Here is a 26,764-nt window from a genome sequence, read left to right as displayed (position 1 = left end):
TATAAAGTATCACACAGCAAGATAAAAAATTGAGGAAAATAGGGCTGAAATTAAGCCCTTATATTTTTCCTAACTTGAATTTTGAAAGTATAATTTTTTCATGAGTTTTATTATCATATCTATATGGGCGTGTGTGTGTGTGTGTGTGTGTGTGTGTGTGTGTGTCAAAGACTACTGAAAATTCAAGGGAGAAGAGGGGTTGGGGTTTACATTGTTGCAGTGCTAGATAATTAACAACCACTATTCTCTGTTGTGGGGATGCGAACTGCAGCAACCTAAACTGCAGTGTTCCTGTCTTCAGTTGCCCTGCTGTGAATGTTCTTCCTGGTTAGTGACACCTGTGATGAGGGGAGGAAGACTCCTCCCACAGCAGAGTCCATATTATTCCAACCTTGCCCTCTGTGTGTGTATTCCGGTTAGTTCTTGCTGAATTTCTGTCTGCATTATTTCATAGTTATTGGGGTGTTTATCCATGTTTTTTTTTTCCTCAGCACATTCTGAGTCTCTGGGTCATAACTTTGGAGATTTCTTTCTAGATTGGCTTGTTATTTCAGCAGCACTCTTGGTTCAGGAATCGTAGCTCAGACGTGATATCCTTGAAGACATCTTTGTTTGTGGTCCACCTGTTTGCCCTCACACCTCCACCTTCTTAGTGGCATACTTGTTTTTAAACGTCTAAACAGTTTTATTTACTACTTAAATAGTTAAACCTAGACATTATACAAATATATATATATATATACACATATATATATTTAAGGTTTTCCATATACAAATTTGTTTTAAAAGTTGTGTCTGTGTTAAGTTTTTTTCCTTGTTATTACCATAATTTGACCAACTATTTTGTTTTGCCTTCTCAAACAGGATGTTGGTTTTATGTGTTTTATTTGGTGAAGTAGAAGTTTTATGGCAGCCTTTATAATCTGCTTGATAGAAATAAATGGTAATAGTATATTTACTTAAATGTTTTAAATGACTTAATTCAATGTTAATGAGTTAAGGATATGGTGTGTCTTTAGGAAAGTGGTATGTGCAACCTAAAAATAGTTTTTTTAATACAGTTTTTGTTTTAAAAATACATGCTTATTGAAATGTAAATCAGTGCAGAAGTATATTTGGTAAAAAGTAAAAGTATTATTTGCTTTTTCCATTTTAAAGACAGTCTAGATACTTTTATACCTTTCTTGTTTCAGTGTACATGAGGTAGAATTTTCATTAAATTTTAAAAAATCACTCTGAAAGGTAGTGATATGAATTATCTTTTCCTACTTTGGTAAGTTTCTCAAGTGTTCATTTAATTTTTCCAGTAGTATCTGTTTGTTCTTACATTTTATACTCTTCTCCCCTTCTCTCTGTCCTATGGACAGTAGTTACTCAGTGAATTGATTTGACATAGATACCAAGAGCAAGTAGAACATAAATGTTAAGTGTGGGGGGGCTCTGCCCACAGAACCATGACCCCCCCCTCCGCATCCACCACGGATGAGAATAAGTCTACCAATACATGATCTGCTTGGGGAGGAAAGGTGGCTGATCTCTAAAGGAGAAGGACTAGGAGCCTGCTCCTCAATGGCCTTTCATTGGGTTGAATTTGCGTAGGAATATAGGATGTATGTAAAACTCATCAATCATTGTCAGGCAGTAATGATCAAACAACAGATGACATTCAAAGAGCTCTAAGGGTTTATTCTGAGTCAGGGTCAGATAGCTAAAGGGCCATAAAACTTGGGGGAAATAGACTAATTTTGTGCTTGGATCCTTATGATTTAAATTGAGGGTGTTCTTAGCAAAGCAGGTTTCACAGGATTTTATGCATTCTTTCCTAGACCTTATTGCCCAGGGAACCTGCCCTTTTCAGCCCAGGGCTGCACCCACCTCTAGCATTGTTTCAGGCTTAAGTCAGACAAGGGAAGTAAGGCAGCCAAGAGATTAGGAGACTTCTCATAGACAGAATGACTCAGGCTATGTCAAACCAAGGGACGAGGGTCTATCACCCCCTTTTCCTTAGCCCCCAAGTTCTTCCCTGAGGGCCCTTTCAAGACCTTGCCTGTCTTAGGTCATCCCTCCCTTGAGGAATCTTACCCATCGTTGGCTAACCAGTCATCCATTCAGAGCCAAGCAGGATGAAGTGAAAAAGGGCAGAGGTGGTGCCCCTACCAGGAAGATAAGCTTTGCCTCCTTAGTGGCTTATGGTCCCAAGGTCTTTTTACTCAGCCTTAGCCATGTGGGGGTTACAGTTTCTGAAACTAGGCAGGGTGGTTCCCAACAGTTAATATGCCAATTAATTAATGATGAGAAAGGAAGATAAACTGTTGAAGATTATTATGGGGAAAAATCTTAACTTATATAACATTGACTTAGATGATTGGTCAGAAAATCTGTGTATATAATAGTACTGACAGTATACTACTGTGTGTGCCAAATGTTATACTTGGCACTAAGTATATATGGTTGACAAAACATACACAATTTACATCCTCATGTGACTTATAGCATATGGTATGTGAAGGAAAATAAACAGGCAATTACCACATAATGTGATAAATGAGGATATTGGCAAAAGTGGTGGAGATGGTGAACTATGGTGTCTAGTCTTGATAGGGAAGTGAATACAGGAGTGGGCTAAGTAAGGAGAGAGTAGAAGAACCTAGTGCCTGCACTTCGGAATATAAATGAAAAATAGATGAAGTTGGTGTAACTAATTTAGGACTGGAAGATTGTGGTCAGAGAAAAAGATAGTTAATTTTCCCATTTTTTCATTCAGAGAAGATAAGATGATGATGAAGTTAGAATGTGGTCTGTAGTGGGTGAAATGGAGTTGCATGAAAGTTGGTGGAGGTGAAATGCTTATGATAATTAAAAATAGACTGTTGGATCTACTATGCGTATGAATTGAGAAATAATTCAAGGTTATGTAGTACTTGGGATAAAGAAGAATGTTGTATGCCATATGCCAAGAGTATTGAGTCACTTGGAGATCAGTGGTTCTCACTGCGACTGCATATTGGAATTACCTGGAGAACTTTACAGACTACTAATGCTCTACCCTAACTTGGCTGCACATTGGAAATTCTGTTGGTTGGCTCCCACCCACAGCTATTCTGGTTTAATTTGCATGGGATGTAACCTGGGCAGTGGGACTCTAAAATGCCCCCAGCTAATTCTAATGTTCTGGAGTTGCATAGGGAGAGGTTTTTTTTTTTTTTTTTTTTTTTTTTTAACAGGAAAGTGGGTGGGAGTTTGGGGCTATGACCCTGCCTCATGAAGTTGGGGTGCATAATGAATAAAAGAGTAAGCAGACTTTGAGAGGGCTGCAGTAGAAGCAGCTTTTACTTAAACAGTGAAGATTTTGATGGTACAGATATGTTTGTTTTTCATGGAACATAGCTTTCCTAGAGGGAAACTGTGGTAGGGAGGGAAACAGTGGGAAGTTGGACAGAGGAGGAAAAAGCAAGAACAATGCAGCGGGTAGAGTACAGGAGAGAACTGATAATTGAATAAATTTAGCTCTTGGACATGACCAAAGGTAACAGTGTGTAGTGGGTTCAGATTAGTCTGGAAAATACATTCAGCAATCCCCACAGTGGATGACAGGCCTTGATGGGTTGAACTTCATCAAAAGCCCTAGCCTTGTATCCTTCTCTTTGTTAAGGGGTTTTGGATTATTTGTGGAGGGGGTTAGATCTTCAAGATGTATGGAGAGGCCCAGAGTTCGGGCTGATGTTCCTCAGGTTCCTAGGCAAGTGACTAGAGGCCCATGTGTTCTGACTGGCAGGCAGAGAGGCTCTGGAGTGTTACGGCTTGGTCAGTTTTGCACAGCATAGCTCTGCTCACTCTTACTTGCTGCTGTACTGTTCCTTTACTTTTACAGGTGATGCTTTTCAGGCAGTTTTAATTGCCCATTCCAGATTTGCCAGCAAGACTGATAGGTGCCTTTTTTTTTTTTTTTAATAAGTAGAAGAAATGCTGTAGACTTAGAAAAGTGAAAACAAGTTTTTATTTATTTAGACATTAGGATTTTATGCATAGAGAATCAAAACTTTTCACAAAGAAACCAGCCAGTGTGAGTTAACTGAAGTATAAACTGTATATGGGACTAGAAATTAATAATTGTCACACTGATTTAAATTTAAGAATAAATTGGTTAACTACTTGCATATTAATTGGACATATAACTAAATTTTTTGTACTGTTAAACTTGGAAAAGGAGAACATCAGACATCATAGTCAATGGAGTACAGCAAATTTAATTTTCTTTTAAAATTAAAGAAAGCTTTTTAAAGTATAATAACATACAGACTTCAAGAGCTAACCTAGTTATGCAACTAAGCATTGAAATTACCTTTGAATGAATTCATTCAAAACATCAAAAATTTTCAATATATATTTTGGCCACAATAAGGTAAATAGTAAGTAATAAATTTGGTAACAGCTTGATGTAGGAATAAGAAAACTTTATGCTAAGTGGAAAATAAGACTTTTGCATGATTACAGTATATAATGTTAACTAGTAATTAAAACCCACTGCTTTTACTAAACAAATATATGTGATGATTAAAGCTTTTATACTTTTTAAAATTTGATGATTTTGTATACAGTGGTTTTATATTACATGTGTTTGAATTTGAAACTAAATAACTTTTCTATACTGTGACACCAAGTAGATGAATCCTATGATGGGTCATCAGAATTTAGACTACATCAAAAGGATGCTTCTTAAAAAATAAATATTTTATTTATTGATTTCAGAGAGAGAGGGTAAGGAAGGAAGTAAGGGAGAGAAGGAAGAACCGAAGGAGGGAGAGAGAGAAACATTGATATGTTGTTCTACCCATTTATGCATTCATTGGTTGATCCTGTATGTACCCTGACCAGGGATCAAATCCTCAACCTTAGCACATTGGGATGATGCTCTAACCAGCTGAGGGTCAGGATGCTTTTAAATGCTGGGTTGTGATATGATTTTTATATGTATCTTTTGTATATATAATTTTTGGCTGTGCCTTTTAACAAGATGAAAACTGAGGAGCAATTTAAATTGTCCTTTTCTCATTTTGGGTTACATTCATTGACTTACCTGATGTTTAGGTGGATATGAATGACATCCATTTTTCAAAACTGAATTGATATTTATTTAAAGCCAGGCAGTGAAAGACAAATACCATATGATCTCACCTTTAAGGAACCTAAACAACAAAACAAACAAACAAGCAAGCAAAATATAACCAAAGACACTGAAATAAATAGAGAACAGGCTGACAGTGACCAGAGGGGAGAGGGGAGGGAATTTCAGGGGAAAAGGGGAAGGGTTTACCGGAACCAAGTATAAAGGACACATGGATAAAAACTAAGGCAGGTGGAAATGGGAGGGAGGTGGGAAGCACTGGGGGGGGGGGGGGGTGGCCTGGGATGGGAGTTAAAGACAGAAAACTGTACTTGAACAACAATTAAAATAAATTAAAAAAAATTCTGCACAGCAAGTTCATTGTTTCAGTCATCTGTGGTACATTTTACAGATTCAGACTGTTTGTAGGACTGTTAAATAAGATTATTTCTTTTTTTCAGCATGGAAGCTGACATCACTTGGCTTAAATTTTCCAGGCCAAATTATTTTTACTATACTGTATTGTAGGAAATTCTGATAAGTCAGGTCAACATTTATGTTGAAATATATCCAAGCTACATTTGAGGAAAATTTTGGCTTTGGTTATTCAATCAACTTTGCTATAGTCTGTCACTTTAAAAAAGTAGGGTTGTGACAACACTTGTTAGGAGTTTCTTCAGTTTTTATGGCCTGTCTCATTTTTAGGGACATGTGTATTAACTCTAAAACAGAAATGCAGACTGCCAACACTCAGTGACCTCAGACTTTGTGACACTTAGTGTCTCCTAAAGCCCCAGAGAATTAATACCGGAGGAAAAAATCCCAAGAGTTAGTTAACCTTTCTAGATTCTCTAATTTCATCTATTTACTTACTTGTATATTTATAACTGTGGTTAGGTTATCTAATTTCTGTCCTTGGATACCAGAAAACTATACTCTTAGAACACATTAGTTTTTACTCCTTGCAGAATTGCTTTCATTGAATTGCCTTTTAATGCTTAGGGCCACTTTTATTTAAAGTCATTATGAGAAGCAATTTTGTTAAACTTTCTAATGACTTTCCTGTAAAACTTTTGCTGAGAACATTAATGCAGTACTTCATGCTTTGTTTTTTAGGTAAATTCTTTTTTTTTTAACTTTTTTTTATTGATTATGCCATTACATTTGCTCTATTCCCCCCCTCCATTCCCCTCCACCCTGCATACCCCTCCCCCACCATTTCCCCCTTTAGTTCATGAGCACGTGTCTCAAATTCTTTAGATTCTGTATTTCCCCTACTATTCTTACCCTCCCCCCTATCTATTTTCTATCTACTGTCTATGCTACTTATTTTCTGTACCTTCTCCCCCCTTCCCCTCCTCCCACTCCCCTGTTGCTAACCCTCCATGAGATCTTCATTTCTATGGTTCTGCTCCTGATCTAGCTGTCCTCTTAGTTTGCTTTTGTTTTAGGTGTGGTTCTTAATAACTGTGAGTTTGCTGTCCTTTCACTGTTCATCTTTTTTATCTTCTTTTTCTTAGGTAAGTCCCTTTAACATTTCATATAATAAGGGCTTGGTGATGATGAACTCCTTGAATTTGACCTTATCTGAGAAGCACTTTATCTGTCCTTCCATTCTAAATGAAAACTTTGCTGGGTAGAGCAATCTTGGTTGTAGATCTTTGGTTTTCATGACTTGGAATACCTCTTTCCAGCCCCTTCTTGCCTGTAAGGTCTCTTTTGAGAAATTCACTGACAGTCTGATGGGAACTCCTTTGTAGGTGACTGTCCCCTTAGCTCTTGCTGCTTCTAGGATTCTCTCCTTCATTTTAATCTTGGCTAATGTAATGATGATGTGCCTTGGTGTGTTCCTTCTTGGGTCCAACTTCTTTGGGACTCTCTGAGCTTCCTGGATTTCTTGGAAGTCTATTTCCTTTGCTAGCTTGGGGAAATTCTCCTTTATTATCTGTACAAATAAGTTTTCCACTGGTGGCTGTGCCTTTCCCCCTTCTGGTACCCCTATAATTCGGATGTTGGAATGTTTAAAGATGTCCTGGAGGTTCCTAAGCTTCTCCCTCATTTTTCTGAATTCTTATTTCTTCATTCTTTTCTGTTTGATCATTTTTTTCTTCCTTCTGGTCCACTCCCTTGATTTGAGTCCCAATTTTCTTTCCATTACTATTGGCTTCCTTTGTATCACCATTCATTTCAATTAGTTTAGCTTCCATATGTTTCTCTAATTTGTGACTAAAATCAACCAGTTCTCTAAGGATCCTGATAACTAGTGTTTTGAACTGTGCATCTGAAAGACTGGCTATTTCTTCATCACTTAGATCTATCGGTTCTGGGGCTCTGAGTTGTCCTAGAGCCATTTTTGGTCTATTCGTGCTGTTAAGTAAGCGGATGTAGTTGTTTACCAGGACGGGGCGACCCAGGTCGCTGGTTTGTGACGCTGTGTGTGGGGGCGTAGTCAGAGAGGGAGCAATGGCGGTCCTCTCCGCTAGCCCAGCCCGTCCAGTCACTCCACACGCCTGGGGCTTGTTTATCTGATCGGAATTGTGCGAGCCTGCTGCCCCACGCTGGCTTCCCTTCTCACTGGTTTCTCCCCACGTAAATGCTCGCGACCTACCGACCGCCGCGCCTCTTCCCTGTGCGCTCCGCAGCCAGCTCGCTTGCGATCAGCGCCCTCGGTAGCCTGCGCGCACCGCGCACCACCCCTGGAATTTTTTCTTGCTAACCTGCTCCGCTGCTGGCCTCGCTCCTCGCTCCTCCTACCGGTCCAGCTGAGTATCTAGTTGTCCTTTGGACTCCGTATTGTCGATTTTCCGTGTGGCTTGGTTGTGACTGCTGTTAAAAATAGTTGTTCTTAGATTTGGTTGTGCACAGAGGCAAGGTGGTTCCTCCACCTACGTCTCCATCTTGGTGGAAGTCGATAAATTCTTATATGATACAATTCTTTAAATATTCAGAGCTGCAGATATAGAGCACCAGTTAATGAGAGGAACTTTGGACATCATCTGTTCACAACCTGTTTGTAAATGAGGAAATTGAGGCTCAGAGAGGCAAATTGAACCTCAGAGAGGTTCGCTATAAGCATCTGGCCTAGAAATTGTGTCTTCTAACAATTGACCCAGGTTTTTTTTTGTTGTTGTTATTTAAAAAAATGGATATGGAATTGAAATTGACATAAAGTTAACTATTTAAAAAGAAAAATCCTTTGACATTTAATACAGTCCTAATGTTGTATAACCTCTGTCTAGTTTCAAAACATTTTCATTACTCCGAAATGAAGATTGTATCTATTCCATTTGCTCCTTATTTTCTTCCTCCCCAGCAGCTGACAAGCACTATACCATCATTCTATATTCTGTCTCTATTGATTTATCTATTCTGATATTTCATACAAATGGAATCTCACAATATTTGACTTTTTGTGTCTGTCTTTTTTCACTTAGTATAATGTGTCCAAGTAGCAGTATGTATCAGTATTACTTCATTACTTTTTATGGCCAAATAATACTCCATTGTATGTAGCTACTATAGTTTATTTATCCATCCATTCATTCATTGATGGCTACTTGGGCCATTTCCACCTTTTTTGGGGTTATTATGAATAGTGCCATTATGAACATGAATATACATATATTAGGTTGATCAAACATCTGTTTAATTTTTCTGTAAAATAAAAGACACATTTTTCATTTTCACCAGTAACTTTATTGATTTGGATATTTTGAGTATGTTGCCTATCTTCCACTATTGGCTTCTAGTGGGGTGAGGCCAAGGATGCTGCTAAACATCTTCCAATGCATAAGACAGCCCCAAGAATTATCATGTCAATAGTACCAAGAAATTTCACAACCACTTTTGGCACATTTGACCAGTCACAGCACCTTGGAAATAATAAAGCATAATATACCAAAATTGTTGTATATTTTCTTACATCTTCAATATTAAAGTGGCTACATAAAAGTTTACCAGTTTTGATACATTTTTTAAATGCTTGCTGATCTGATAGCTGTTACAGTACAATCTAAAAAAATGGTTTTGAATGAAGTTCAGAACAACTAAGTGCTACTAGAGCCACCTTGATGGAAAAAAAAAAGAACTTTTTGGCCAACCCAATATGACTGTAATTGCCCTTCCTAGTTTTTCCTGTTCTTGGGTTTCCCTATTTCAAATCTCGCAGGTAGTTAAAAATAGCTTAAACTTGAATGTCCCATATGCTTCTCACAATCTACCTCTTAAATTAAAACAATCTTCAGTGACTTCCCATGGAAAACATCTTTGCTTCAGTACCTAGTCCTGTTGTCTTCCCTTTGCCAGCTGCTCCATTCTTCACTTGGCTGTGTCCTGTTATCCTCTGAGACTGCTCCTTTTCAGGATGCTTCCTCTGATTTGCTGCCTACCTCCCCTTCAGAGGGGGTCAGACCACATGCTCCTTCTTAGTACTTTGCAATAGTTGATGCATGTCTGTCATTTTACTTACTGCGTTGACACACACACTTTTCATAGGACTGTGAACTTCTTGAGGCCAGGATCATTGCTTTATTTATCTTTGAAATTACAGAGCCTGGCCTAGTGGGCACATAATAGACCTCAATAAATGGATAAAAGAAGCTTTCAGTCTAGAAAAAGCAGATATACATCAATAACTACTGTAGAACCTTAGTGCAGCAGAGTTAGAGAATGCAAGGACTGAACACTCAATCTGGGAATAAGGAGAGGTGCTTATGAAGGAAGGCTTGCTTCATGAAATATACAAGTTTGAGCTGCTTCTTGAAGTGAACTTGGTAGAGATCTTGCTAGAGAGGAAAGGTACCATATTTTTCAGACTATAAGATGCACTCCCCCCAATTTGGGAGGAAAGGGGGTGTGTCTTATAGTCTGAGTGTAGCTTACCTGGCTTGATGGATGGTGGGGGGGCATGGAGGTGGAGTGGGGTCACTGCTGCATTTTCCTCCCCAATTGGGGGGTGCGTCTTACAGTCCGAAAAATAGTAATCCATCCTAGATAATAAAACCAAAACAAACAGGGCTTGCTCATGGAAAAGTAAGGTATCTCAGAATCTTTTTTTCAAAGGTCATTTTGGCAGCAAGGCCAATAAAATAGAGGGCAGGCAGGAGTTTGTCTTTCAGGCTACACTGAAGGTCTGTCTTGTCTGAAGCTTTGGTGGTGAGGAGGAGAGGGGTCACAAGAGAGATTTGGGATGTAAAATATAACTAATTCATGGATGTGAGAGTTGTAAGAGGGCAGTCCAAGATCACTCTCTTTTCAATCATTGGGTATGCACTGATGCATTTTAAATAAGGGAATACAGGAGATATTTGGAGTATGTAATGAATTTAATTTCAGACATGGCAAGTTTGAGATACCCATGAGAAATTGAGGCAGAAATGTTCTGTATGCAGATGTACATAAGTTTTAGAAACTCAGAGGGTAAATCTGGGTGGGAGGCATGGTTTTAGAAATCATAGTATATATCAGGTAGTTAAAAGTGGTAGGTTGGGAAACAAGGTTACTCAGGGTTGTATATATAGTAAGACTGCAGGAGAGTGAAAACAGAATCCTGGGAATTGTGGGTTTTCTTTGCTTAAAGATAATCAAGGATATACTTTCAAAGCAGTATTAATTTCCTCAATCATTTTCATTTCTGTTATTCTTTCCCACTTTAACAGAGTTCAGAAATTTCCCATATATAGCCTTTACTGTTTGTGATTTCCTAATTTTTTCCTCCTTCACTCCACTGAATTTTTCTTGAGGCCATTAGTTTATTCCTCTTGAAGTGTTTGTTGTCAGACTAAATTAGGGAAAATGCTTAAATTTAAAATAAAAAAGGAAATACTTAGATATGTAAATTCAAATCTCTTCAGGAAATGGGCATATATATTTATATTTTCACTTCCACTATGAAATAGACTGCCATTTTTTAAAACAGATTACTCTCCTGGTTTATCTTTTGTTTTCCATTTTTGTTAGGTATAGATAAATATTTTGCTCCTTTCACTAAAACGGTTATAAGATTAACGATGATAATCTACCAGATTCAGCATCTGGTAAACCTTATAGCTAGTGTTGGGACCTGGCTCATTTTCAAGGGGGTTGTGGCCCTTCAGCCCTATCTCATTGTTGCCTTGCACGGATATGATTCCACAAGGAAAGCCAGAATTTCTGATTTATATGTAATTTTTAAAAATGTTCATCCAGAATTTAAAGAAAACCTATTTTGGTCAAATGGAACACTCCAGTTTTTGATCCCTTTGTAGTGAAGACCAGCTAATATCCCTTACTGAGATCTTGAGATGTGTTTGGTTCTCTTGCATACCATGGTGAGAGAGAAAGCTTGACTGGAAGGCACAGAAGATTGTAGTGGAAAAGGAAACAGGTGTGATCCCTTGGTTTGGAAGATTGAGTAGTAATGGGGTCATGAAGTTTGAGGTCTGGCCCATCTACAGTAAGTTTTCTGGCAGCGAATCTTGCCACTTTCAGCTTATTTGTTGAGGTTTTGATTCTGGGTACCATGATTTGTGACTTGAAATTAGAGTGGTTAGTTAGGGAGGATATTTTTCTATTATTTTATGCTGTATTTTTAAGTACAAAAATAAAACACATACATTGTACTTTGGTATTTTCTCTCAGGAATATAAGCCAAATGAATTATGATGTTTCTCTCAATCAGTGGGTTTCACATTCTGAGCACCTGATTTAATAAATGAACTCAGAGTAAAATTTGTTACGACTTACTGTATTATGTTTATTTATTTTTTATTGAGTCAAACAACTTTTATAGGAAGGATCTTACTTATTCTATAGGAAAATCAGGGAGATATGTTGGACCTGACCTTTGGCTTTTCTATTTGTTTTCCTTGGGAGGGAAGAGCAATGATTTTTGCAAGCAGAACTTCTGTAGTTCTATTATACATGTTTCCTTTTAGCATCAGCATTTCCTTGTAAGTAAATTCCATTTGTATGAAAATTAGATCTTACAATTAAAAAGTGTATTTTTAAAAAAATTTTATTTATTTATCTTTAGAGGGGAAGGAGAGAGGGAGAGAAACATCAATGTATGGTTGCCTCTAGTGCATCCCCTGCAGGGAACTGGCCTGCAGGGAACCTGCCTGCAACCCAGGCATATGCCCTGACTGGGAATCGAACTGCAATCCTCTGGTTCACAGGCCCGTGCTCAATCCACTGAGCTACACCAGCCAGGGCTAAAAAGTGTATTTTAAAAATGTACTACAGAATGTTACAATTGGATTGCTAATTCTTCATCTAACTGACTTTGACCTCATCCTATTTAGCTTATGAGAGAAATTTATATTCTCTGCCCTCCTTTTGAATTAATGAGTACTTTCCCCGTTGCACACTTTTGTGTGTGCAAAAGTGTGCAAGGCTAAATGCACACTTTTAGCTAAGGCTAAATGCCTTAGCATTTGCGAATCTTTGTTTTGCATGGAGTTTCTGGTTTTTCCTTAATTTTTAATTATTTTTTAAATCCTCATTCAAGGATGTGTTGATTGATTTTAGAGAAGAGAAGAAGGGAGGGGGTGTGATAAGCATCAGTGTGAGAGAGAAACATCGATTGGTTGCTTCCCATCTTCCCATACACACCCTGACCAGGGACTGAACCCCACAAGATAGGTATGCCCCCTGACTGGGGATTGAACCTGTAACTTAAGTAAGTGCTCTGACCAGGGATTGAGCCCAAAAGCCTTTGGTGTATGGGACAACATGCCAACCAACCGAGCCACCTGGCCAGAGCTGGAGTTTCTGGTTTTGAAAATTATCAAAACTTTGGTACATAAAGTTAGTAATCAGCTTTAAATAATACCATTTTGATGGAAAGAAGTAACTATAAAGAAAAGAGACTGATTTTTCTTGTTTCAAAGCAAAACTGCCTTTGAAGGCAGTCTAAAGGAGTTTCCGTTTAAGCTCTGGAGGCTTTGTCTTTTCTGTATCCCCAAACACGTTGTTAATCCTTTTATTTATGGCACTTTTCACATTTATCCTCTCATGATTTGCGTATTTTACCTTTTCAGTTTGTAAGCATATTGAGGGCAGAAACTTTCTGATTCACCTTTGTGTAATTAAGGCATAATACGTAGTTAACTAATAATTGTAGAAATATGAAACCCAATATGAAACCCTCCAAAATAATTATTGTGAAGGACAGTAGTTCTTATATAAAATGTACACATACCCACACACAAAATAGGATACTAAAACTTTGTTCTAATTTAAAAGAACCTTTTTCTTAATTGAATAGACAAGTGTATATTGCTGTACTATCAATCATAGGAAACCTGTTCCCAGGTTAATTCCTTGGGCTGTAAACACATGGTGTGTTGTGGTCTGTTTATTTCCTTTGGTGGTTACTTAAGACATGCAAGTGCATTTACTGTATAAGTGAATTTTGTGATTATTGTTTGTTTAAAATATTTTTAATGAAAAATTTTAAATGTTAAATGTAGAAAGATTAATGTAATGGACTCTCTGTCCTTATGCCCAGCTTAGACATTTATCAACTTGCAACTAATTATATTCCAATTCTGTTCTTTTCACCTTTCTCCCATTCACTACTTCCAGAATTATTTTGAAGCATATTCCAGATATATGACTTCATCTGTAAATACTTCATTGTGAATGTCTAAAAAATAAGTATTGTTTTTATTACAACAAATCATAATGTTATTATACCAGTTATTAATAAGGAAGCAGTAACTTAATATCATTAAATGACAGAATATTTGTAGAGTTCCACAATTTCTCTTTTTCCTACTTTTCCTCCTCCTCCTTCTCTTTATTGTCCTTTTCCACTGTATTTTTTAAAAATCAAGTTAAGTAAGCTCTACATATTGCAGTTTTAACTCACAGAGTCTCTCCTCCCCTTCTCTTTTTCCTCTGTCCTAGGTTTGTTAGGGAACTGGACTTTTTGCCCTTTAGTGTTTACCACATTGTGAATTTTGCTTAGTTCATCTACATGTTGTATTGCAACATTTTCTCAGTCCTCTGCATTAGCTAAATCAGAATCAGGTTTGATTCCCCCCCCCCCCCAGCAAGCCTCATTTATAGATTGCAGTCTGTCTTTTTCTTTCAAGAGGCATGTAATTTCTGCTTAGTATTCTCACTCTCATTCTCTGTCTCTTGTGACTTCATGACTGCCAGACTCTGAATATATTAAGGATTGCAGTATGGTGATATTCTAATTTTATCATTTCTTCATCATTGTATTGGATATTTTATTAAAGAGAAACTTAATTTTCATCAACTCTCTGATTGCTCTGATAAATGCCTAATTCTCTATTTTTAAAAAGAGTTCTTTAGCACTCTTCAAAGGTGATCAATGGAATTTAAAAAATCTCTGCAAATTCATGAACTGTTTGAAGTGCTCTAATTTATTGCAGTAATGATTCTTAATGATTTTATGTGTAGCCACTTGCAGCCTCTTCACTTATCCTGTGAGTTCTTTTGATATGTCCTCAATAGTCTTTTTTAAAAATAATTTTATTTAGTTATTGTTCAAGTACAGTTTTTTGTCTATTTCTCCCATCCCAGCACCCCCCACCCCGTGTGTGCTCCCCACCTCCCTCCCATTTCCACCCCCCTTAGTTCTCGTCCCTGTGTCCTTCATATTTGTTCCTCCAAATCCCTCCGCTTTTTCCCCTTAACTTCCCTTCTCTCTCCCCTCTGGTCACTGTGGTAGGGCAAAGTGTTCTAGGCTCATCTTCAGCTCATTTCCTGCTCCAGACTTGGAATTGGCCATTTTTCCAACAGCCCTGGTTTGTTTTAGTGGAACTATCAACAGTGTTTTTTTTTTTTCCTTCAGAATTTATTTATTTATTTTTAGAGAGAGGATAAGGGAGGGAGAGAAATAGCACCGTGTGGTTGCCTCTCACGTGGTCCCCACTGGAGACCTGGCCCACAACCCAGGCATGTGCCCTGACTGGGAGTCAACTTGGTGACCCTTTGGTTCACAGCCTGCACTCAGTCTACTGAGCTATACCAGCCAGGGCTCACCACTGATTTTTTACTGACACAATTTAAGATGTTTTGAGGGTTTTTTAAAATTATTTTTATAGTACATACCACTAACAGTTTACAAATTATTATATTGTAAAATCACTTGAAATAGCTTATTTGGTTATTCTACATTTTCTGTGTATAGTATAGAGTTAGATTTGCTTGTTTCACTTTGTTTTTGATTTGGAGATTGCTTTTTGTATGTAAAATATTTATACTGTTACAAAGTCAGATCGATGGAACTGGGTGTCAGAGATGTCTAGTTCTTATCACTGTCCCCTCTGTCCCATTTTCTCCGTGCCTTGTAGATCATTATTTTTAAAGATTCTGTTCAGTACATTAAAAAAAATAAGCAAATGTTTGTATGTTACTCTCTCCCTCTCTTTCATGGATGATTGATCGCAATATATACTTTACTAGTATTTAGTTGAATTTTTAAAAATTATCAGGATAATATGCTGATACAAAAATAGCACTTGTTCCAAATGCATAGAATTGGTGTTTTCTGATATCTTGTGGATTTATTGGCTCACATAATTACAAATTTCACTGTCTTTGATAGCTTAAAGATTTTTGCTTTAATTTATTTTTGATAGACTACTTTTTTGTATGTCATATATACACATATATGTATATTGTTTAGGAATACAATTAATATGTGTTTATATAGGGTGAGTCAAAAGTAGATATACAGTTATTCATACAGAAAATAATATAATAATAATATAAGAATTAACTGTTTTGCATACTCACAACTGTAAACCTATTTCTGCCTCACCCTGTGTGTATCTTTGTGTCAAATGGTAACATTTTTAAGAAAAATAATCAATTTTGTTTTTGATGAAGTTTGAAAATTTATTATGTATTTTAAAAATCTTTACTATTTATTGAAAGTTATTAAGGCACAAAAACAATATGTATAGCTATAAAAATATAGTTTCTAAAAAGCTATTTTATTTATTTCAACCTGTATATCTACTAGGCTTTTTATCAGAAATTCATGAAACCTTGAAAAAAGTAGTTTTGCAATTTGAGGCAGTATTTTCTGGATGCCTGCCAGGAGTATTCTTTGTTTTGTTATCCCATTCACATTTTAAATATTTCATTATTATTCTTGTATAAGGGAAAACATTCAGAAAATAGAATCTTTAAAAAAAATAATTGTAGTTGCTTCTAGTTCCCTAATTCAGTGGTTCCCAAAGTATGGGCAGTGGGTGGAGAGGGAGAACTACAGTCCTAGTTTGTGTCCTTAATAAACAAATATTGAATAAACAAATATGAATGTCTGCTGTTACTTCAGACTGTACAAGTATTTTGTAATTAATAGACTCTGGTTCTAAAAAAACTGAATTTATTATGGTTTTTTTTGTGTTCTTATATTTTCATCATTGGATGCTAGAAGTCCTAATTATGTGATATTCTCGGACCTTTTATGATTTCTGCTTTAATTGAAAAAATGAAGGATTTGTTCAGGTAATCACCTCCATATATATGCATAATTCATTCTTGAAAGAGTATAGAAATTGAACAATATACTTGTGTTATAAGGGAGAGTGTTCTATTACCAAAGAGCTAAAAGTACAAAGGAGGTAGTGTGTATGTATGTGTATAACCTAGTCATCGTGGACATCACCATTTGGGAGAGGCAGGGTAAACTCCACAGGTACCTAGTGGCCATTGTTTTTGCCAGCTAGACAGGCCGTTGAAAGGGTAGTTAATCAAAGTGACTACCATTTCCACAGGCCCTCTATCTCTCCTGGCTCAATGGCTGGATAGAAAATTTGCACCGTATTACTAATTCTCAGAAGGATATAGTAGGTACCTTAAGTAGGGATGAGTGGAAAAGGATCTTTATTCCCTTGGCCCTAGAGCATGAAACAATAGGTTTGGGACCAGTTGACCCAGCAGATGTACCAATGATCCCTGTGTGGCCATCTCTGTGTGTCTGCCTTCCCGAAAGTAAGTAAGGATGCGGGTTGGTGTCAGCGTATGTTGAGACAACGGAAGAACACTGTTGCAGTACATCAGTCCCATGGGGGAGCAAGGACCAAGTTCTTGGATGATTTTTTTTTAAAGGTGGGTGCTTGGTTTGGGTTGTGCTGATAGGAGTATGTAGCTCTGCCTAAGACCGTAAAGTAGGGGTGGGGAGGAGCACTTCAATTTAGGGGCATTTTCTTTCTCATTTTCCTTCTGCCATTCCCATTTCTTGTCCTTTCCCCCTGCCCTCCTCTTCTGTCCTTCCTCCTCTTCCTATTCTCCACTCATTTTACTTATCTAGTAGGAGATTCATTATCTAGTAGGAGTTTCACATGTAGGGAGCTGCTTCTTTGTACCGGACCTTGGTTAAACTGTGGTATAATGTTGAATGAGACACGGTTCCATGTCAGGAATGCATTCTATTGAAACTAGTTGCTGAAGAACTTTCAAATTACTGAAGAGGGAATAAGTGGGAGGAAGATAATCTATAGTTACGATGAGACCACTCTTATGGTTACTTGTTTGTGCTGTTGAACTCATGTATACCATTTCTGTGACCCAGGTTGCACTGAAGTGGTATCAGCCTCAAGATTCTCAGCCCTGCGCCGTATAATATGTTAAGATATACCAGGGGGGTGTAATTCAAAATGGTTGACACACTCTAGTAAGATTCATTTCAGAGCCTCAGGTCTGTTTTGTGGGAGCTCTGACAGTCTGTCCATGTGATCTGAAATAGCCGTGTCCACTTAGCCCCACTCATCACGTGTAGCCAGGAGAGTCTAGGCCTGGCTCTGTGTTGAATCAGTTGTCTCATCGTGAGCGGAGTTACTTAACCAATCTGTTACTGCTAGACTTGATTTGAGAGATGACAACTTACAACTTAGCCCCTTCATTGTGCTAATGGGAGTCCTGGGTCGAAGAAAGGTTAGTGATTTTGCAGAGGTGATACAGAAATTTGGTGGCAAACTGGAGCCTGTAATTTGTGATTCAATGTTCCTATTACCCTGTCATTCTACTTTTCCTTTTATAAAAGTCAGAGGTCAGGATCAAATGACATAAAATGTCAGTATGACTTGGTAGACACAGACTATCAGGAGGTAAATTATTTCCACTTGCTTTATATTGTGAGGAGGCCTACATGAACCTTTGCATTGTCATTTAAGCAGCTTGGCTACAGGGGTCATTTTTTATGTCTTTGTGTGCCCTTGTCCTTAAGGCCATACCAGTAAAGGTAGTTATATAGTCACACTCATATATCAATACTCTTTGAAACCAAAATTCTTTCCTTTATTTATGTAGGATATATATGGATAAACTCTCTAGTAATAAAAATTGTGAACTTTAATTTCAGACCAGGGATTTGTTACAGTCTTTACAAGTAGTTTTCTAATTTCTTGGGAGGTGTATTAAACTGACTAATATTTAGATAAAAGAAAGCACTCATTTATGATTTCAGTATGTTATTTCTTATCATGACTTTTAGCTTAAGGCATTTACCAGCTGACAAATTTTAAGGTTTGCTAGAAAGTTGAGATTTGCTTAGGATCAAGCATCACTCTTAGGGTTATTAGCTGTGTGACCTTAGGCAATTTTTGAAAATATCTATGTGCCTTAGCTTCTCTGTTCTAAAGCTAATAATAATAATAGTGATTAAGCACAAATTAACTGTTGGAGCATGGACTCATTTTGTCCTCACAACAGCCACATGAGAGAAGGGAGGATGACGTGAAGGCATGTAGTGTTTACACAATTAATAAAATAGCAAAGGTGAGATTTGTACTCTGTTCTGTTAACTCCAGAGTCCATACTTTTTGAGCACTATGCTGTATACACTACCATCTTAATTTCTTCCTAAGTTGTGAGAGGTTGATGAGAATAGGGTATGTGGAAAATACTGGGTGCAGCTTTTAGTGTTCACAGCTTTTGGGGTTACAGAATTTTGAATCAAATTTAGTGCACCTAGAAGTTACCATTGGGGAGTTTTAAATATGTAGTTTTCTTTTGTTCTAAACTGTACTAGTAACTTGTTAGAATGAAAGAATCATAAACCCCATCCCAGACATCCTGGAACAAAATCTGAATTTTCATAATCTGCAATCAAGAACCTTAATGTTTGAGAACTACTGCCTTACATGATCTTGAAGGTTTCTTCCAATTCACTAATAGTTGGTGAGCCAGTGATTCTACAGCATCAGCCAATGCGGATATTTCAGTGTTAATTATTAAATTTAGAGAAGAAAATGGTAATGTATCAAGGATTGCTGTAATGTAAATCACTGTAACGTGCATTTCTTTCTTTTTTTTTTTTTCTTGGCTTTCATTTTAAGTCACCTCTTGAAGTAATACCTGTTTGCATTTGGAAAAGGTTTCTGTCATAGTACCAAATTATCCTAAATTTTATCCTATGTTAGAACTCAAGATTTTAAAATGGTATTTGGGCATATGTTTTACTTAATCTCATCAGAAGAGATTGTATTATCAGCCAATATGTAAATGGAAACACTAAAAATAACATAAAACTTTCTTATTTTTGAACATTTTGTTATTCTGATGTTTCAGTGAACAGATTACGTACAAAGCAATGAGCACCAAACTGGCTTGATTGGAAACATTTGATTTTATTGGTCTCTAGAATATAACAATTCTTTCAGATTTAATTAAGGGAAGGATCCTCCAGATTCTCTTGTTCACTGTTAAATCACTACCACCTGGCACATTGTAGGTATTCACAGATATTTGTTGAGTGAATAGATGAGTTTGCTTTTGGTGATTTTGTCACTGTTTTCAAATGAATAACATACTTGAAAACTCTAAAAAGGAATTTTTAGATAGTTGAGCATCTCTCCCATGTAAACTAATTACTGCATTAAATAATCTTCCCCATATTAACTTAATTGTGATTCTTCTTTGAAAATTTTTCTAATTGTGGAAGGTATGTTTCAGATAGAAGAACAAATAAAAATTTATGCAGTGTAAATAGCAAACACCTGCTTAAGAAACAACACTACTGAGTATTTGAGAAGCTCTCCCATGTGTTGTCCTCCAATTGCAAGCTCTGGTTCTTTATCCTTAGAGATAGCCCCTTTGCTTGCTTTTATTTTTAAAACCTTTGAATATATATGAATATATTCTTAATAAGTTGTTAAACTTGGAAAAACTGACTATCAGGTATAAATCTAAATGTGTAAAGAAAGAATAATGTTGCTAATTTTAGATCAAATCTCACTGGAGGAGGTAGGTTGAATAAAGTATCTGGGTCATAGTCTGGTTTCAGCTTTCCTGAGAGTTTACAAGAACTCTTTTCAGGGAAGCCTGTGGATCAGACTTGGAGTGAATGGCCCATTTCCGGTGGTTGGGCATCTGGCCGTGTTCAGCAGAGTATCGTCAGAGGGAATGGACTGCTCTGTACTTCATTCTTAATTACCAAGGCCTACTTCCAGCTCTTAGAAATAAGTCAGGAGACCACTTTTGTAGGTGAAGTAGTGTCCCCATCTGATTCATGGAGGAGATCATGAGGGCCAAGCAGAAACTTCAGCAGTCCTGGCTTCTGGTTAAAAAGATGGCAGTGACCAGGATGAGGGAAAAAGCTAATGAAAATACGCATGAAAAGGGTTGTGCCAGGCTTATATGGAAGACCTTTAAAAACCCCACTGAGTGCATTGAGGAAGATAAAAGTAAATGGAAACATATTATTTTAGGTTAGGAAGTCTCGATATTACAAGTTCTCATTAAATCTTGTCCAAACTGTCTGTTCATGTGTCATTTAATCATTGAGAGCTTCTTAGATCAGCTGTATACATACAGTTGCTTTTTTGTTCAGAATAACACTCATCCCCATCTTACATAACTATATAGTTACTTATTTGTTTCTTCCCCTTTCTGGAATGTAAACTTATAAAGATATGTATATATCCCATACCCAGAGCAGAGGATAGCAGAGCACTAAATGTCCCACCCACTTCTGCCTCCCTTCCTTTCCCAGAATATTGGAAAAAAATTCCTGATGGCATGCCTGTGAAGAAAGTGGAACATGTTTAGAGATAATGGTAAGAAATGCTTTGCCAACTTGTATTGCAAGTGGGAGGAAAATGCCATCAAAGGGATCCCACTACAAGGTAAACAGAGTTCACTCTTCTGGAACTCTTGTAGCACAGAGGAGGTCACTTTGAGTTTCCCTTTCTAACAGACAGGACTTCTGGATTAGGCATTTTGGCTACTTATGGACTAAGAACTGAAAGACTGCAATCCAGGGCAAATTCATGCTACAAAGTAACTTCAATGCCAGCAAATGATATGATGGTACCTCATAATCCTCTAGTTGGGAAATTTCACATTTTTCCCATCCTAACCCCAGAGGTGGGAGAAGTAGGTCTACAACATCTCTAGGCTCAGACCAGGTGGCAGCACTTGGACTGTAACCAAGCAATCACTGCAAAATAGTCGTAAGCAGCCAGAAATTACATCCAGATTCTCATGGAGACTATTGTAGGGTACAGAGTAAGAGCATGAAAGCAATCAAACCTTGTATAAATAATGTTCCTTTTTAAAAAATGTAATGATGGTATACTTGTGTTTTTCCCTTTGTTGAATGTGGACTTGGGAGAGTATGTTTTATTCATTATGGCTTCCCCAGCACCTTGAACTTATAACACGTAAAAAGCAGTCAATGACCTTGAATGGATGAATAAATGAATGAATGAATGAGTACAACTGTCCTTTCTCTCATAATCCACAGCATTTATTGTCTGTCCCATAGTTTTTTGGTCATTAATTTTGTTCAGTTTAGCATCTTATAGTGCTTTCTATTACTTTCTTTTGGTTCAGCGTCTAATTGTTTGATTCCTGTAAGACAGTCTTCTCTGTGCTTATTGACAGCAAGAGTGGGACAAATGCTTCCTTGTATACCTCACAGTGCGAGGCAGATGGATAGAGAGACTTGTTGAATTGAAAACATTTATTTATTCACGATGACTTAAATTGCTAAGGTCCAGTTTGCCTTCAACAAAAGGAATATATTTATTGGATAATATATACTTTAAACAAAATAGTTTTTTGTTTGTTTTTAAGTATGGAGAATTTATGGAAATGTTTTGTTGAGCTCATGGTGACTTCTGCTAAGTGGGATTTGGAAGTTTTGTAATTATACTTTTATAAATTTCTATATGCAGTTTGCATTAAAATCACAATTTTCAGTGAGATATGGATTTCTTTCAAATTTTAGTTTTTAAAAATGTCATGCTACAGTTATGTTTAAACTTAGTTTTAAAATGAAACATTCTAAATAAACACAATTTTAGTCTATATTTTATGTATACTATTGCATATATAAATATACAAATGTTTTTATACTTTACCATTTTTCATTCCAGCATATTCTTCAATAGTGTGTATAAGTATTTCTTGTTGTACCTTTACATTGTCACTAGCTTTTAAAAAATCATTAGAGAGGGTTGAGGGGATGGATGGGGAGAAAATACAGACAACTGTAATTGAACAACAATAAAATAAATTTAAAAAATCATTGTGGATGTTCTATAAATCTCTTTCTCTGTATAGATTTTGTATTTCATTTCTTGAAGATAAATTTCCAAAATTGTGCTTAGCATTTTCAAAAGTAAATATTTTAATAGTAGTTGAAACACTATAAATGTACAAAAGGAAAAATGTGAAAGTTTTGTTGTTTTTTTCCTAATTCCTAATTTATTTATTTATTTTTGCTTTATTTCAGATCAGTCTATCCATATGGGGATGGGGAGGCCTTGTCATTGTCCTTTCTCTAATAACATTTGGACCTTTTGTAATATTTTATTTGGCATTTTATATCCTCTGCTTTGTGGGTGGGTAAGTATGCTTAGCGATAATTTTACAACTCATATGTCATGTTCTGTTGTTTAAAATTGAAACAAATGACTGAAAGAAGTAGAAGTATGATTTATTGTGAATGTTATTTCTACAAATTGTTTTTATCAAAGCTTTAAAGACACTTAATAGAAATAGAAATAATGATAGTTATTGGTACCAAAAATATGTCATCTTCAAAATTGATATAAAATTTTAATGATATAAACCTTTTTTTGTGATAGAAGGAAATTTTTTAAGATTTTTAAATTGCTTTGGTGTTACTCTTTAAGGTTGAAATTACCTTATCTATTATAATAGTAACAAGGTAAGTAACTTGTATTGAGATGATGCATCAAATTTTGTATAGAGATATTGTGTTAGTGATTAGACTTCAAACAATAACATAAATTACTTTTTGAGTGAATGCTGATGATTTTGTTTAAGAAAATTCAAACAACACCTGATTTTGCAGTTTTCTCTTTATGGTTATTTGGTTTATAATGTTTATGCCTTTTACTTTGCCTTGATAAACCTTTACAAGAGAAGTTTCAGTCATGATTTTATATAGCTTCCTATGCAGAGCATTTGGTGTCAGACATGAATTATATGTAAGAAAATATATAGACAAGAGAGAGAATTCTTTTAGGTACGCTAACCAGCTTAGCTGAAATGAGCATTTTGTTAATATATGTGTGTATGTATATATTGTATATACATATATATGATACATTTATGTACTTATTTGTGGAATGAATATCTATGAGTTCTTTTAAAAATACCTTTTGAGAACCCCCAAACTTGGAGGAGTTACTTTATCTCACAGTTGTAGAGGACTTAATTGAATAGCATATGTGAACTATGGCCTGAAAGACTGTAAGACACTAAAGGGGTGGCTTCTGAATATATCTACAATCTATTACCTCTCTCAGGATATGGATTTGAAAGTCATGTGTTGCCATTATAAAGATAGGGATTGTACCCAGTGATTGTTGAACAAGTGAGAATTAACTAAAGGACTGTTCATAAACCTACTGTTTATTTTAGTTTTAGTATTTTTATTAGAATTGCTTAGATATAATAACTATCGAAAAATTAAGAAGTGGCAGGAATCATATAAATGGAGTTCTGAAAATCTTTGTTGATTATAATGATGATTGAAGACTGTAGATCTGCAGCCACTTGGCTTCTAAATTGTACTCCTTTGTTCTAAATTAAGGCCAGGGCTGCATGATTGCATAGCTGCATGGTTGCACCTCTCTTGCATAGGATCACAGCTGCTTTTACTTATTGGAAAGGAGAAACTTCTACTTTAATAATTGAATAAGTCCTTGGCAAAAGTGAAGGAGAAGGATTTCCCAGTACTTCAGAAAGGGAGGACATTGTATCTTTATAGAGGAAGGTAGGAGCCCTAGGAACCCTTGGAAGATGGAGAGATGGAGAATTACTTCTTTTAGACTAAATTGCTTTTTTATACACAATTTGGGAAAGAGAGAAGGGTGATGAGTGCATTCATTTTAAAGTTGTGGGAACCTGTTTTCCCTTTTTGCATCTGCTAATTTATTAAGAAATAATTTTCAGAAAAAAATTTGGGTACTTGTAAAGTATGCAAAATTTTTTGGATAAGATGGGACATTGGAGAGTGTGAGAGAGCCACTAAAAACTCTTTAAATAACATTAAGTCACATGGTAGGGTCTGAAAATCCAAGTTCATGCTGGCTCATAAATTAATGTTGAGTTCCAGACTGTTGATCCCAGTGACAAGCATTGCCACAATTAGGAACTTCTACTTACATACTAGCAAGCCTCTCAAAAAGAGATTAGTTAATTAAGCACTCTGATGTTATTATTCAGTTATGGTCAGTGAGTACCATAATTCCAGAGTCAGATCTTTCTTATTTTGGCTCTCATTATGAACAATGATTGCCCCTCTTTAACTTAGTATAGTTAAATGCCTTCGAATTTTAAAAGCAAAAACAGGCTTTTAAATATCAATCTCAAGTAAAAACATTTCTTCATATAATTAAAATAATTTGTCTTAATGTATTTATTGTGTAAGTTCTTAAAGATATGTTTTCTTTTTTCTTAAAATACAAGCTTGAGAGAAATTAACACATTTTTCTGTGGTAACCACCTTTTTATTTTTCACAGATGAATCTTAAGTATTTATGTAAGTTCTGAAGTTTATTTACAATGTTGAAAGGGTATATATTTTTCTTATAATCAAAAAGGTATTATGAGTTATTTAATGACATTTTGTTATGTTTGTTTGGTTATGTAATCATTTGTAGCACCTGTTTTTTCTTAAACCTCTTTGTAAGGTCAGACTATTTGAGAGCCTGCTTCTTACTGTCACTGTGCATTCAAAGGTTTTTGTTTTATCAGTCTGTTTCAAGGTGATGGTTTTAGAAGTACATCATTTTCTTAATATAAGCATTTTATTGTGCCTGTAAGTCTACTTATAACCAGGTAAAACTGAAATACAAAGCCAACTTAATTCTTAGTAATAACAGCAGGTATAACACAGGTGAAATTTGCTGATAATTTCGAAGCCTTTTTTTAAAGATTTTATTTATTTATCTTTAGAGGGGAAGGGAAGGAGAGAGGGAGAGAAACATCAATGTATGGTTGCCTTTTGTGCGTCCCCTGCTGGGAACCGGCCTGCAGGGAACCTGCCTGCAACCCTGGCATGTGCCCTGACTGGGAATCGAACCGCGATTGTCTGGTTCGCAGGCCCGTGCTCAATCCACTGAGCTACACCAGCCAGGGCCAAAGCCTTTTTTAACAGAGACAAAAACAGAGTTGACGACAGAAGCTGATTTGATTTTGTGTTTTCCACTCTCCTCCCTGCTTTTGTGATGCCTGTACTGAAGGACATTGAAGTGGCAGTAGCCACAAAATGCAGAGAACCTTGAGAATCTTCAATTCTTGATGCTGAGCGTGTATAATTTTCCCCTGTTCCCTTCTTGTCACTATAGTCTTTCAATCTGTAAGATTCTCACACTGTGGTCTATGTCCGTGGGTCATTCATAGATGTTCTTTATGTGATCCCTTCCCCTACTTTCCATCATTATCCCTCAGCCCTACCCTTCTGGTCACTTTCAGTCTGTTTCTTGTTTCTGTGCCCACAGTTCTATTTTGTTCATTAGTTTGTTTTGTTCATTAGATTCCTCTTATAGGTGAGATCATGTGGTATTTGTCTTTCACCATCTGGCTTCTTTCACTCAGCATCATATTCTCCAAGGCCTTATTGCCCTGAATGGGGCCAACTTCCTCTCATCTGGCAATTTAGATTTTTTTCTTTACAGAATTCCTGTGTACTTATTAGTGCTTAGATTTAATTGGTAAATTTAATATATAAGAAATGTTGATAGCATCTAGTCAATATTTAAAGGAATACTAAACCAGTACTTATCTTACCTTGACTCTGTAATTTTCTTTTATTAATTCCAGGCTTATTTAATAAATCATAATTTGGATCATGTTTTTTTTCTATATAGCTTTATTCTATATTCATAGTGGCAAGTTATATTAATATCTCATGTTGATTAGTTAACAATAGAAAATGTGATTTAGGTTTAGATTTAGATCTCATTTGTTTTTGTTTTGGTTATTAGCTAGCCTATTTATTTAACATGGACTTACTTTCCTAAAGGTATACTGGGTAAAAAACTTTGAAAGGCAGTATTGTATAAATTCACAAATGTTTACAGTTGATTTAAACTTCAGAACATAGCAAAATCCGTCAATTTCTTGCCTTGTCAAAGTCACAAACTGATGTTTTAGTGAACAGTAAGCCATCTATTGAATCTGAAAAACATATTTGGTCATAGATGTATTAGATTA

General features: G+C 36.2%; 1 protein-coding gene across 4 annotated transcripts in view; it reads left to right on the top strand.

Moving 5' to 3' along the window:
* The window catches only part of SNX13 (sorting nexin 13), a 129,045-nt gene that overhangs the window by 14,521 nt on the left and 87,760 nt on the right, over positions 1-26,764 (top strand). For 3 of the 4 annotated variants that reach the window (XM_037163918.2, XM_037163917.2, XM_037163920.2), the window contains exon 2: positions 22,809-22,921. In XM_037163918.2, the coding sequence (XP_037019813.2) occupies positions 22,809-22,921 (113 nt within the window). Of the gene's footprint in view, positions 1-20,945; positions 21,127-22,808; positions 22,922-26,764 lie in introns of those variants that run through there. The other variant, XM_053655042.1, reaches the window with a different exon arrangement.

The sequence above is a fragment of the Artibeus jamaicensis genome, unplaced genomic scaffold (genome assembly GCF_021234435.1).
Source record: "Artibeus jamaicensis isolate MK-2021 breed Jamaican fruit bat unplaced genomic scaffold, CSHL_Jam_final contig_923, whole genome shotgun sequence".
Classification (NCBI taxonomy): domain Eukaryota; kingdom Metazoa; phylum Chordata; class Mammalia; order Chiroptera; family Phyllostomidae; genus Artibeus; species Artibeus jamaicensis.
Note: the sequence above shows the minus strand (reverse complement) of the source record. Positions and strands in the feature narration are given on the sequence as shown.